The sequence below is a fragment of the Hippoglossus stenolepis genome, chromosome 17 (assembly GCF_022539355.2).
Source record: "Hippoglossus stenolepis isolate QCI-W04-F060 chromosome 17, HSTE1.2, whole genome shotgun sequence".
In the NCBI taxonomy this organism is placed as follows: Eukaryota; Metazoa; Chordata; class Actinopteri; order Pleuronectiformes; family Pleuronectidae; genus Hippoglossus; species Hippoglossus stenolepis.
The window spans coordinates 1212309-1225695 of record NC_061499.1 but is presented as its reverse complement, the minus strand read 5'-3'; the positions used below and the strand labels follow the sequence as shown (position 1 = coordinate 1225695).

Sequence of the window (13387 nt, the reverse complement as noted above, 5' to 3'; positions counted from 1 at the left end):
GACAGATGAATATAGCAAAGTGAATATTGCACAGCTGAGACTTAAACATGTTAAAGTGCAGTCCATGATGGTGGTGAATGTAGTTTTAATAATAATTAGCTAAAACGAATTTTTTTATAATTTATTTATTATTTTTAGAGAAATTTATCATCAGGATAATGTTTAGCTTTCTATAAAACTCACAGTAAAGATTATTCTCAATACAGGTTTTGTTCTGTTCACTGCACGTTTACTGTGATTAACACACAAATTAAAAACGTTTTATTTGTGGTGTTATTTCTGAAAAGTATTTTACTTTCGGTGTATAAAACATTTTGAAGAGTAATATTTATGTTATATTTCTGATTTCTTCATTGTCATTAAGCTTGTGTTTTCTTTTTGTCTTTCATTGGATGGCTATTAGTTTAAATTAAATAAAGGTTTTTTTATTAAAAGTTACAAGGATCAGAAATCTGCGGCTTTTACTTCACTTAACTTTCAGTTTTTCAGCCTTGATTCGTCTCCTTAAGTTAAAACTGATCTCATTTAAAATATAAGGATAATGAATCAGGAAGGTTTAACTTCCTGAAACCAAAAGCCAAAACACAGAGTGTTTGATTTTATTTCCGCTTCCTTTAACGAGTCACATGTCTTTCAATGTTTATAAATATGAAGCTGTTGGATCTAAACTGTGGAAATTAACCGTCACGAATCATCTCCAGTTTACTGACGCTCCGTTTACCGAGAATCACTCAGAGTCATCTCACGTCTGTCTATCGTTCATGTTTTATTTTGAAATCATTTATCGGAAGTATTTTCTTGCAGTATATCTAACTTGACACCGGTCGTGCAGTTCCTCACTGTCGCCGCTAGATGGCAGAAATACCCACCGTCACATTTACACTAATGTCTGAACAGTTCAGTTGTAGTGACGCACTGTGACCACCAGAGGGCGATTATTAATCAAGTTAAAACAGAATACAACTACTTCCGGTAAGCACTTTCAAAAATAAAACTAGTGTATAAATAAAACAACAGTTTAGTTGTAGTGACGCAGTGTGTCCACAAGAGGGCAGCGTATTAATTCAATCACAACTTATTTTGAAAAGTATTTATGTTATATTTCTTCATCGTCATTAAGCTTCTGTTTTCTTTTTGTCTTTCATGGGATGGATATAAGTATATAACATTTAAATTAAATAATATAATAAAATTGACAAAGTAAAACTACAGATTAAAAATTCTGTCAAAACTATAAATGTTGACACTAAACAAGCAGCATAGACAAGTATCATGGCCCTGACACAGACTCCTCATTTGTAACAGAAATATTATCAGTGCTGAGCAATACAAATATTGTTCTTCGATGCGCTCGAACTCAAACTTCCCTTTTACAAACTTGAATAAAATGTCTCCACAGTCGGTGAAAAGACAAACGTCTCAGTTTATTTCTGTACAGATGTTCAGATGAAATGACAGAGACACAAAGCTTTCTGACAAACTGCAAAATAATGAGACTGACAACTGGAGTATTTTAGTCTCAGAAGAGAAACCAAAGAAAAAACTCTGAACTAAGTTTCTGAAGAGGAAAGAAAAACATGCTTAAAGATTTGAGACTGTAAAATATTTACACTTCTACAATCCCCACAGTTAAACTGACTTATTTCATATTTCAGACTTTAACTTAAAGCTTTTGATTACTTTCAGAATTATGAAAAAGAAAAAACGAATCTGTTCAAATTTCTCCTAAAATAAATAATCAAACACAATCGTCCAAACTCAATCCAGACATTTTTAAAAGAACAAAAAAAAAACCCACCTAACCTAAATTACTTTTTAGTATTTCCACCAAAACCAACAGTGCATCTTTATTACTCACAACATGACAACTTTTTTTTTATCTACTGGATCCAAGAATTAATAAAACACACTTTCATGTTTCCACCAGCAACTTTACTTTCTTTATGTTGTTTATCATCTGCAGAAGAAAGGAATCTCACCATCTTGGTAAAAACATCTTTTACTGTGATTTCAAATCACACAAATCAGTAAAGCGATTCTTTAATAAAAACTCCGCTCATTCAGGAGCTGCCGTTGATCTTTGAGTTGTTTGAAGACAAAGCACTTTTACTTTAGCGACACCGTGGTGTTGAGAACAGGTGGCTCATGAAAAATCAAGCCAGAACCACAACGCTTCAACTAATGATTAAAATATCAAAAAACATAAAGTAAAAGCTTTTTCCTCACAACTTGCTGGAACTGAAGTCTGGGCAAAATCAAACAGCAGAAGAAATCAGAAGAACCAGGATGTTATTTAGGAACGGGTGAGTGGACAAGACACGTCCTCACCATTTATTAGCAGATTGGTCACAGAGAGAGAAAAAGCAACACGTTTACAGAGAAATTGAAAAAGGGGATGAAAAAAAAAAACAGCCAACATGAGAACAGAAATATTAACGTACAAACTGATGCGTTATGTCACATTTCTGTACAGTGGCCAACCCTTTAAACGAGTACATGAGTACACTAGGATGCAGTAAAGTAGTACATAAGTATGCAGGTGTTTGTCAGCTCCTCTGTATTGCATGCATTCTGTTTTCTAATGAACCAAGGTGCTTCTGCGTGCAGACCGATTTTCAACGCCTGCGTCAAAACTACGAGGGATTTCACAAGGCTGCACTTGTGGTGCCGGGTCACACACTCACACATGTGCATGCAAACACATACATGACTCATTCTCTCTCTCTCACACACGCGCACACACACACACAAACACACACACACACACGCGCACACACGCACACACGCACACACACACACACACACACACACACCCCCTCTTTGTTAACCCCCCAAAAAACTAAACAAACCACAACTCCGCCCCACGCCAGTACATCTTTCCCAGAATGAGGGAATAAATTAGCTCATTAAAATGCTTCTTTATAAAAGAAAAATAGATTTTTATATAACTGTACATCTCATCTATACAGCATTAGGACAGGGAGCTCGGTAAGAAGGGAAATTATCTCCAGAAATAAGACAGATTCTGGCTCTAGCACCTTTATCCCTCCAAAGCATCCGCCGCTCTTCTCCTTTGTTTGCAGGAGATTTCTCACTCTGCACAACGAGGCCAGTTCTCCAGAGAGCGGCAGGACGTTTCTAAGAGTCTCCTACGATCCATCCATTCATCAACCCTCAAAGTTTGCTGTCCAGGTCTGGATGAATGAGCCGAGCGCAGTGAGAGCCCCGCCCCTCTCCGTCTAGGTTGGACACTCGTTGAGGAGTTGGACCAGTTCTGTCTCGTGCCGGTTTCGTCCGAACCGCCCTGCGGCTCCATCATCGGTGGATCTACTACAGCTCAGTCCACTCGGTTTGTAAGCGAGACAATAAGGGTCCTTCACGTGACCCCTTTGACGTGGAAAACCTGCCGCTTCTCAGCCGGAGTCGGATTCGCTTGTGTCTGAGGATGAGGAGGAAGAGGATGATGAAGAGGAGTCCGAGGAGGAGCTGCTGGCGCTGAGACGTGACGGCTGGGTGTTGGTATCTGTCGCAGGTTTCTCTGCTGAGGAAAGAAACACACAAACGGTCAAGAACATGTGATGAACACTCGAGAGTCTACTGTGATTTCAAATGAAAATAATCATCAGATAAAGATTTGTTAAGACAACTTAAACATTTAATCTTTTAATATCAACACATTGAAAACACGCTGCACTTAGACACATGTAGAGGCCTGATATCTATGAGTGTGTGTAACTTAGTGCAGTTTGACTGTTGGGCCTTGGTGGAGGTTTGTGTTCTAATGAGCTGCATCACTCACGTTTGCTCTTGGGAGGCTTCTTTCCAGAGTTGAGCTGCCCGCTGACGTCCATCAACCTTCTCTCCAGCTCCTGCTGCTTCTCCAGAGCGAGCTCTTCCCGGGACTTGCCAGCCATGTTCTGTTTACTTGCTACATGCAAATAGAAATGTATAGTATCAATAAGATGAGGGCACATTGTCAAAGATGTACAGCTCCAACGCCAAGGCTTAAAATGTGTGTTACATTTTCAAAGAATCTAAACGCAAGCATCTAAACATTATAATCAAAAAGGGGAAACATATGATCTCGGCGCTTGTCCTACTCACCATATGGCTTTCGAGGTTTCTTCCTCAGACACGTCATGACATATCTCTCCAGCTCTCGCAGCGTTGAGGGCTTCAGCGTCTCAAAGTCGATCTCAATCTCCTCGGGGTTGGTGTCTCTGAGTGAGGGCTCACGGGACTGGATGATGTAAACCACGCGGCCCAGCTTCTCGCCAGGCAGCTTGTTGATGTCCAGGCTGAGCTGACGCTTCTCATCATACGACATGGGCGCCGTCTCCTCCTCTTCGTCAGAGTCAAAGTGACTCACTATGGGATCATGGACCGGCTGAGGCAAGTTAAACATCATGCTGCTCTTCTTGGCTCTAGTGGACGTCAGGAGAGGTGGAGAAAGAGGGAGAGACAGTTATAAGACGAGATTACAAAAATGCCAATATAACATTAAATAATATACTTTTAAATAAGTGCAAATTTTGAACAGGGATGACATTTTCAATCTTGATTCAGTCTCTCTTCAGTTTCCTCAAGAACAAAGCTCTTGAGGAAACTTGATCCAGAGTGCAGCTTGCAAGATTTGCTTTCAGTTCCAACATTGTCCACTAGGTGTCAGTACTCACTTGCTCTTGTTGTTTTTCTTGCTCGGGGCCTTCTTGATCGGTATAACAGGACAGGCCACAGCGCTTTTGCTCTTCGTTTTTGGGGTTTTGGTAATTTTGGGTGTTTTTGGAGGCCTGATCGGCGGCAGCTCTTCCTCCTCTATCCTCCGATGCTTCTCCTTTTCTACCGTCTTCTTCTTTTTCTTCTTGTCTTTCTTGTCTTTCTTTTTCTTAGGTTTGACGATGGGGCCCTGGGAGAGTGCAGTGAGCTGCTCGTGCACGGCTTTCAGCTGAAGAGAGACAGACAGATTAATAATAAGGGTCTTGCCAAATTAAAACGTTCCGGTTTTCCTGCTCTAGTATAGAGTCAAGTACAAACCTGCTCTTGCAGTTCCGCCAGACGGTTTGCCCTCTCCTCCTCAGAGTCAGAGCTGGGGCTGCTCTCGCTCTCCTCACTTTCACTGCTGGGCTCACTCTCAGATGAGGAAGAGGAGGAGGAGGAGGAGGATGAGGAGCTGGGTGGTGCTGGAGGCTCGTCTGGCATCTTTGCAAAGCAGAACTCAAAGACATCCTAAAATGAAGAAAAACAGTAGGTTGGTGGACCAGTTTACAAGCAGGAACATTGAGGATTTGAGGCAATGAACTTGTGCAAAATATGTAACAATAAAAAATGGTATCAGTGAAATCTGCAGACTAACCTGGAGTTTCCTGGCCATGGCCACCACATCATGATCAGGGGGGTTGTACTTGTAGCAGTTAGAGAACATCAGTCTAACGTCTGCAGAGAACTGCTGCGCATCACGATAATCTCTGCCGTCCATCTTTAGCTAACGACAAGAAGAAAAATTGATGAGTCTACTTCTGAACTTCAGAAATATTAGGCAAAGGCATTGTCCTGCTGACTGATTTGAATTACATGGCATATTAAGATTATTTGCTTTTACCCGTGTTTTCAATATTTAAAATTATTTTATGCAAAGTGTGGCCTGTGGTTTTCAAAGCTCTGCAGACGCCACATGATGGCGATGTAACAGCATTGTATTGTTTAGATTCTTCATCTGCTATTGTGAACTGCAGGACTGGAAAACAGAGGTGTGTGTTTTTCGAACACAAGTACCTTGATGGTGCTGAGGTCCATGGGCTGTTTGATGATATCGTGGTAGTCGTGGAGACCGAGTGATGAGGCATCGACGGGCTTATAGAACGGCCAGGCGTACGCTGCATGCTTCTTTGACAGCAGCTCCTTCAAGACCCCGCTGCAGTAGCGTAGCTGAGGGCTCAGCTTGCTGCGGCGCACCGGTGGCGGCAGTATGGAATCTGGTAAATCCTTCTTGGGAGGCTTGATGGGTCGGCCGCTTACTCCTCTCCTGCTGTTCGCTGATGCTTTGGAACCCATCATCACTGTTCCACGGCCCATACCCATGGCCATACTCATCCCCAATCCCATTCCCATCCCCATTCCCGGGCTGATGCCGAGGCCTTGGTTCATCCCCAGGCTGGAGTTATGGTCCACCTCAAGAGAAGTCAGGGTGAGTGGCGAGTTGTGCCCATCGCCCATCCCAAGGCTGATGCCGCTGACACCCATTGTGCTCATGATTGGCATGGCCACAGTGGTTGGGGTGGTTGTGTCTGCTTTCCTCTTCACACCTTTTTTCTGTAGTTGAAAAAAGGACAGGTTAGATGTTGAGTCCATAGTTTAGAGTCCAGAGTCTACCGAGGATCAAACAGTCAGCTGTTACCTTAGCAGTGGGCTGTGTGGGAGGCAGACTTGTAATGTTGGGGATACTTTGTTCAGTTGGAAGCACAGAGGGCAAGCTCTTGCTCACAAGTGTTTGTGGGGGGGTGGAGAGAATGGAGTCGGGTGTTTCTGGGGTGGGAGGAGAGTACGCTGACTGGGAGACAGCTGGGACCTGATGAGCTGTTGTCACTCCTCCAGAGACTGGGAGAAAAGGGGGAGACTCAATCCATCAAATTGTATTTGGATAACCCAGATTCACAATGTTTCAGAGATCTTAACAAGGTGAGACATTCTCTGTTCCTTACCCTCAACAAGAGTGAGCAAAAACTACCAAAAATATTAACATTAACTCAAATATTAAGTAACCTGAATTGTGCTCATACATCCGTTTTAGCCTTTTTCTTTCTTGCAGTCAGGACTCACCTGGATTTCCTCTGCCCTTTTTGCCAGGTTTGATTGGTTTGCTCCGTAGAGGCGCTGAGGGAAGCTCCAACTCATCCTGGGGCATCTGAGCAACTTTCTGTAGGAATGCCTTCTCCAGGGACTGGGCCATCAGCACTATGTCATCTGTAGGCTGCAGAGGAGGACGTTTACAACACCAGAAACTTTTAACAGCAAGATTCCTCAGTACTTTTTGTACATTTTAACAAACTTCTCATTTTCAACTATCTTTCATTTGCTTGAGATGATTCAAAGAAATTGATATTTGATTTTACTTGTTTAACAAAACTGGTTTGTGGATAAAGAAAACTGCATTTTTGCAAGTTGTTTAAGACAACAAGCAGCAGTTGGCATCAGACATTATGTTACCAGGTTGTCTCTCTCTCTCACACACACACACACACACACACACACACACACACACACACACACACACACACACACACACACACACACACACACACACACACACACACACACACACACACACACACACACACACACACACACACACACACACACTTACCTTGTTATAAATGTAGCAGTTGGTAAACATGGTGTTGAAGTCCTGCATGCACTCACTGGCACTGCGGTAGAAATTATTTTCCAATCTCCTTTTAATGCTTCCCATGTCCATGGGAGTTTTGATTATCTTGTGATAGTCCTGGAGGAAGACACACACTTTCAGGTCATGAAAACAGGGAAGACAACATCTTAAGATTACATCTTAACCCTGGTTCTATACAGATTTAAAAACAGTTCTATTAGCCTGTAGTGGTGGAACTGGTGTTGATATCCTTCCAGTCACAGTAATTTTGATGATAAAATAGAAGCAATTGATAATGTCCCCCAACAGTGATGGTAAAATTGGCTGGGAGGGAGAGGTCTTCAGAGGATGTTTTAATAGCGCCACAAGATAAACCTGTTGTCAGTCTGAAATAGCTTCTGTCTAAGTCCCTCTCTGACCCCCGGCAGTGAGACACCACATTTGACATTGAGCTTGTTGTTAATGTCAGATTTCTCAACGTTCACACTCACAGGCAGGCTGAGCTTGACTGCGTCTACAGGTTCGTGGAAGGGCCAGGCAAAGTGGTGCCTCCACAAGGACTTGAGCAGGACTTTCTGCAGGAACTGAAGTTGGTTTGTCATCTTTCCCTCCCGGTTGGGGTCTTTCACCAGCGGTTGAGGGGGTCCCGATTGGGTCATCTGATTGATGGGGGGCATCCCCGGACTCTCAAAGCCCTCGTAGAGCAGTGAAGGTTTTCGGATGCGTTTTCCTGCTGTGCCAGAACCCTGGTCCATCTGTGTGACTCCCATTATGCCAACATCAAGCCCGATGTGGGAGCTGTGGGGAGCATAGTTGAAAAACCAATGAGCTGTTTATCCAAGTTGCCAAACCTCACCCAAGAAAATCTCATTGTCGACTTATCAACCCAAATACAACTCCGTCCATTTCTTAGTTATGAAATGAGCCCAGTGTATTAAATGAAACCAGGTGCATCGATAGCATTTACAGCAACTTAAGACGGAGATGGAATTAAACCAGTGGAATTTGCAAACATAACTTTTAAAGATGTTTCATGTTAACAAAAAAGCATGAAAACTATCTTTATGGATCTTTTCTATTTATTCCAACTTCTGTCTGGATGATGCTACTGTCTGAATGTACTTTATAGCAATTGTTTTATTATGTATAAAACATTTAATTTGTAAAGTGGTATCTGTGTACACCAAAAGGGTTATTTCCCAGTATTAATGGATTCACAATATCAGGCCCATAAATAAATATAGTATCTTATTGTGTCATCTTAGTAATGTAGTGTCCCCTTGTTGACATCCACTCTTATTTATCCTACAGCGCCACCCACTTGCATAATGTATGATTCAAATCCCCTTCACAAGGTGCACATTCTTTACATTACTCAGCATACATCCGCCTGACTTGGAAAGTACTCCTGCCATATCAGCACTCACAGCCCTGGGAGAACAGGCATGACCACCACTTCCTCCGCTTTGTCTATCTCACCGATTACCCAGGCAGAAACTCCACCCTCATTTCCCTGTAGAAAAAAAACACACCGGTCTCCCAAAGGATCATGGGTGGAGCTTCAGCTGCCATGTTACAGTAATGACTGGACTATTCAGGACTAGACTTCTCCACCCTAAACTTGGAGACGCTGAACACGCTGAGAAACTTGTTTCCTACCAGCCACTCTGCCTTGCTACCAATATCTTCTGACACCTTGTTGTCTCATGGACCGCCACTTCTCACTATTTACTTCTTCTGCACCTTGCAGAGCTGGAAAGTTAATTCTGCACAGGTATTGTAAGCAAGCCTAATCTCTACAGAAGGCTCAAAAACCTGGGATGTGGTTATGCTGGCTTTGATCAGCAGAGGGAGTTCAGTTCAGTGACGGCTGATTTACCATTTCACGACTTCTAAGAACTCCCAGCATCTCTACAAGTCTACCCGACCACCCACGGTCTACATTCTTAGGAGATGTTGACACTTCAATACCAAGGGTATTGTATTTGTGAAGAAATAATGTTGACCTGACTTACCGTTCTGTTAAGATCACCTTAGTGTTACTGTGTTGGTGCCTCCACGTGTATGTTACATGTCCACAGGTGCAAACAACACAACTCCCTCTCCTCCGCCAACACAAGAGCAAGCCACCAGGTTGAAAAGGTATTGAGTCATACCAAGACTGGTGATATGCACGTGAATGTTGAATTTATTTTGCATGTCAATGAAATCACAGAAGAATCAATGTCCCTGCTGGAAAAACAACAGAACCCATTTTGAGGTCAATGAAATTTAATCATCAAACTGTGAAGTGTCAACATCTCCGGTGACTTACTGACTTTTGACTGCACAAGATGTGTTCCAGGGGCAAACAGGCATATTTATTGTCATCTTCCGGAATAAATACACACCGAGACTACTTCCAATCTGTTTACACTGTATAGTGAGTGACCTTGAAGGAACTGATGCAAATATTGGAGTATTGCAACGTTTGCATCATACTGTGATCACATGGGGGGACATGTCTACCACCTGTACCCCTGATAAACCATTTGACAAACAACAATTGTTAACTTAGCTGCCCTTGACTATATTTAGGAACAGTTGACATGTATATAGACAAGACTGTAAGCATAAACTGCACATATTTGAATTATGTATTATTAATGGCAAGGTAAGCCGTTTTGAATGATACAACTTTTGGAAACACATTTGACAGTTAGTGTACTTTATTATTAAAAAGGGGGGGAAAGTATGTACATAACATTAACATGCCTAAACAAAAACAAGTGTTTGTCTTAAACTGTAAAGTGAAAATAATACTATACATATGATTGGGAAGAAGAAGATGATTAATGATTGCTCAGGTTAAAATTTACAAAAACTGGTATTCGGTGGAGTTGTTTAATGTTATTGGAAAAAATCTTTACGACAATTACAGCTACTGCTAAAGCTTGTGACTTCGAGGGCTGTAACCAGGCAACCGACTGTAACACCCAACACCCCCGATAACCAGACCTCAAACTGGAGCAACAACATCGGACCTACTGCTCATATTCAGATCTTAATAAACCATATATAAATAATACAGTGATGAACTGGTAAGGCTAGTGACGTTAACCCGGTTCTAACACGCAGTGTCGTTTCACCGGTACACAACACTCACCGTCACATGGCTACAATAACAACAGGCGGAACAAGCAGAAACACCGGCGTGACCTCGCTCCTCTGCCCGCTACACCAATAATCGTACATACGATACCATGGTCCAGTAATCAGCACATGCTAACGCTGCATGCTACACTTATATTGTTGTGTCGGGCAGTTTGCATCAGATCAGTGACACACGGACACTTTAACAACAACTCACACCGCCTTCGAGTCGCAGAGAGCGGTGGAGCCGCTGCCGCACACAGGAGCGCTTGGGATCTGCAAAGCTAATGCTAGCAGCGCTAGCAGCAACTACCAGGCAGCGGGAGAGAGCGGCCAGCGGCAGAGGCGAAAGATGGCGCCTCGACAGAGCGATCAACCGCTCGATACAACCCACGGACACAATTATAGTTCCTCCGCACGAATTCTAATCGCTTTAACGAGCTTCCTCCTGCGGCACATTCAGCGTCCGTCTCTCTTCCACTCGCAATCGGGCAAACCGGCTGCCAGCTGCGGTTCTCAGAGAATAATCACGAGAAAGGAGTAAATATTCCCCCTGGTGGGAAGCTGAGAGTCAGTTTTACCGGTAGATACCTGTCAAGCAGCGGGTTAACGGCCATATCCGTCCGGATGGATCCGGATTGTTTAGACTGAAACCAGGACCCGTCTCTGCTCGTCGGTTCGCTCCGCTCCCCGCCACTGCGAACACCTCCCGGTTTGCTTCGTTGAAATGGCGACGCTGCGACTACACCCGTTCTTATATAGACTCATCGGTCACCCCATTGGACACACCGCACCGACATGTTCACGCCCTCCGCCTTCTTATTGGCTGCTCCCGGTGCCCATCAAAGTTACCACGCCCCTGGACGCTGGAGTTACACTGACAGCTTTTCGGGCCAACCTATTCGCAAGTTTCACCTGTCAGTCAAGAGAACGGCGCAATGCTATTGGCTCAGCGTGTCCTACCCGACAGAAACACGGCCTGTGATTAGCTCCGCTTTGGGTCCTGTACAAAATGGAAGTCGCCCTCCTCCTCCTCGCACTACATTACGTCAACGTGTGCAAAGCGACGACGACGATTGGACGATACTGGTCTAACGCGGGCTTCCAGCGCGAATACTAACAAGCTGATTGGTTCTTCCGCCGGGTCACGCGTATCCCTGAAGATCCGAGAGCCTCTCCCCACTCACCAGAACGTCCGCAACATCGCCGCCATGTTTGAGTGTTCCAACCGAATTATAAGAAATAACTCGAGTAAAACATTATGATAAACATTAACACATGTGGACGAGTCGCATCCTCTGCTGCTGCAAACAGAAGAAAACACACGAGGCTTCGAACACACGTTATACAAGAATAAAGCTAACAAATCCAACTGGACCCACAATGACGACGCAGTAAACTGCTTCCACACAAAGGCCCCAGTAGCACGCGCACAAGACCCAAAACCAGCTGAATGACGAAGCACTTTGCTCAACTGACCTCACAACACATTTTAACCAACTTCAAATTCCTTTGGTCCAAACAACTTGACAATTAAAACACAAAGATCTCAATTTGACCACAAGAATATTAATCTAGGCCGAGTTTGGAAATACAAGTACTATACCTGGCCTTTAAGGCTTTACACGAATTGTTGAATCCACAACTACGAAAACCACAGAAAGACCGAATCTATAAAGATCATCTGTAGAAAGTCACAAAAACAACCAGATAAGAGTTAGAGAAGCACATGCGCCCATCCCCCACAGCAAGGTTACAGACACCCCACAATGTCACTCAAATAAACCACGGAGGTTAAACTGGGTCCTCGCAGGATTAAATACAAGATTACTTCACGAGTTAATTCCGTAAAAACGTTTTTAAAAAGTTTAAACATCCTAAAAAAAAAAGTAATTTTTTTAAGTATGGTAGTAAAAAAACAAAAGGAACTTGGGATTCAAATAAATACAAGAGTCGAGAGGTAAATTCCAAAACAAAGCGAAACCTTTCTTCAAATAATCTTCTCGTCTTCCAGCTGGATTCTCTTTAACCAACACATTTCCCTCCAACATGTCCGCCGCCTTCTTCCCCCTCTGCTGCTGGTGGGGGAGGGGAGTCATGTGACGCAGCAGCGCACTCTTCGTCAAACCTGAACACGTGGCACTGCGCAAAAAATATAAATATAACTTCCGTGTTTCATCCTTTCAAATAAAAACGTCTCCTCCGGTAGATCCGCGCCCTCGCGGGCCGATGCGCGCCGGGATTCGAGCTCACTTTGGGGACAAAGTTGCAAGAAAATCCGAACAAAGCTAGAACCGTCCGCTTCCTTTCGTGCGCTCCGATTGGTCAGAGGCGGTCACATGACGAGGAGGATTCCAGGGTCGTTGACTGAGTTGTTCCCTGGTTTTCCTCCATCGTGACGTTAATCCTGCACCGAAGGGAAGAATCCTCCGCGACGTTTGCGTCTCAAACGCGTCGCGAATATCAACTTTGTCCAGAAGACGATTCCTCCGGATCCCAGGGTCTTGTTTTCCATCGAGACCCGTGCGCCTGCGCAGAGGCAGCGAGGAAGCCCTGAGTCAAAGTGGAGGAGGCTGATCCTACAGCGCTTCACGTTTAGGTTGTATTCTCCCAGCGTCCCCCTGAATCACAATACCTTGGAATATCGAATCATCATTTGCTTAAATTAATTGTGAATTTGCTGCCACATCTTTGTAGTGTTTGCTAACCACGTGTTTCCAATGGGTTGGGATGTTTTGGTGGTTGATGTGTGGATTTCTACAGGAAGGGGCCCTTACATAAGCAACATGGAAATATATGATAATACAGAAATATGGGGAAATTATGGTAATGACAGATTTAATCATAGCCTTATTATTAATTCCTTATTGGTTA

At 43.5% G+C, this 13387-nt stretch overlaps 1 protein-coding gene across 3 annotated transcripts; it reads right to left on the bottom strand.

Annotated features, from left to right (window-relative positions):
* Positions 1–1398: 1398 nt before the first annotated feature.
* On the bottom strand, positions 1399–13150 carry brd2a (bromodomain containing 2a). Of its 3 annotated transcripts, none has more exons than XM_035182580.2 (12): positions 11105–13150; positions 7873–8179; positions 7361–7498; positions 6817–6967; positions 6395–6594; positions 5773–6309; positions 5354–5482; positions 5035–5226; positions 4677–4945; positions 4105–4424; positions 3800–3928; positions 1399–3538 (listed from the first exon to the last, which is right to left on the bottom strand). In XM_035182580.2, the coding sequence occupies exons 1-12, from the start codon at positions 11128–11130 to the stop codon at positions 3414–3416; spliced, it is 2523 nt and encodes an 840-aa protein (XP_035038471.1). In that variant the 5' UTR covers positions 11131–13150; the 3' UTR covers positions 1399–3413. The 3 variants fall into 3 exon arrangements, with proteins under 3 accessions (XP_035038471.1, XP_035038472.1, XP_035038470.1); XM_035182581.2 differs by having other exon boundaries at positions 1399–3541; positions 12498–13147; XM_035182579.2 differs by having other exon boundaries at positions 1399–3541; positions 11105–13146.
* Positions 13151–13387: the final 237 nt, after the last annotated feature.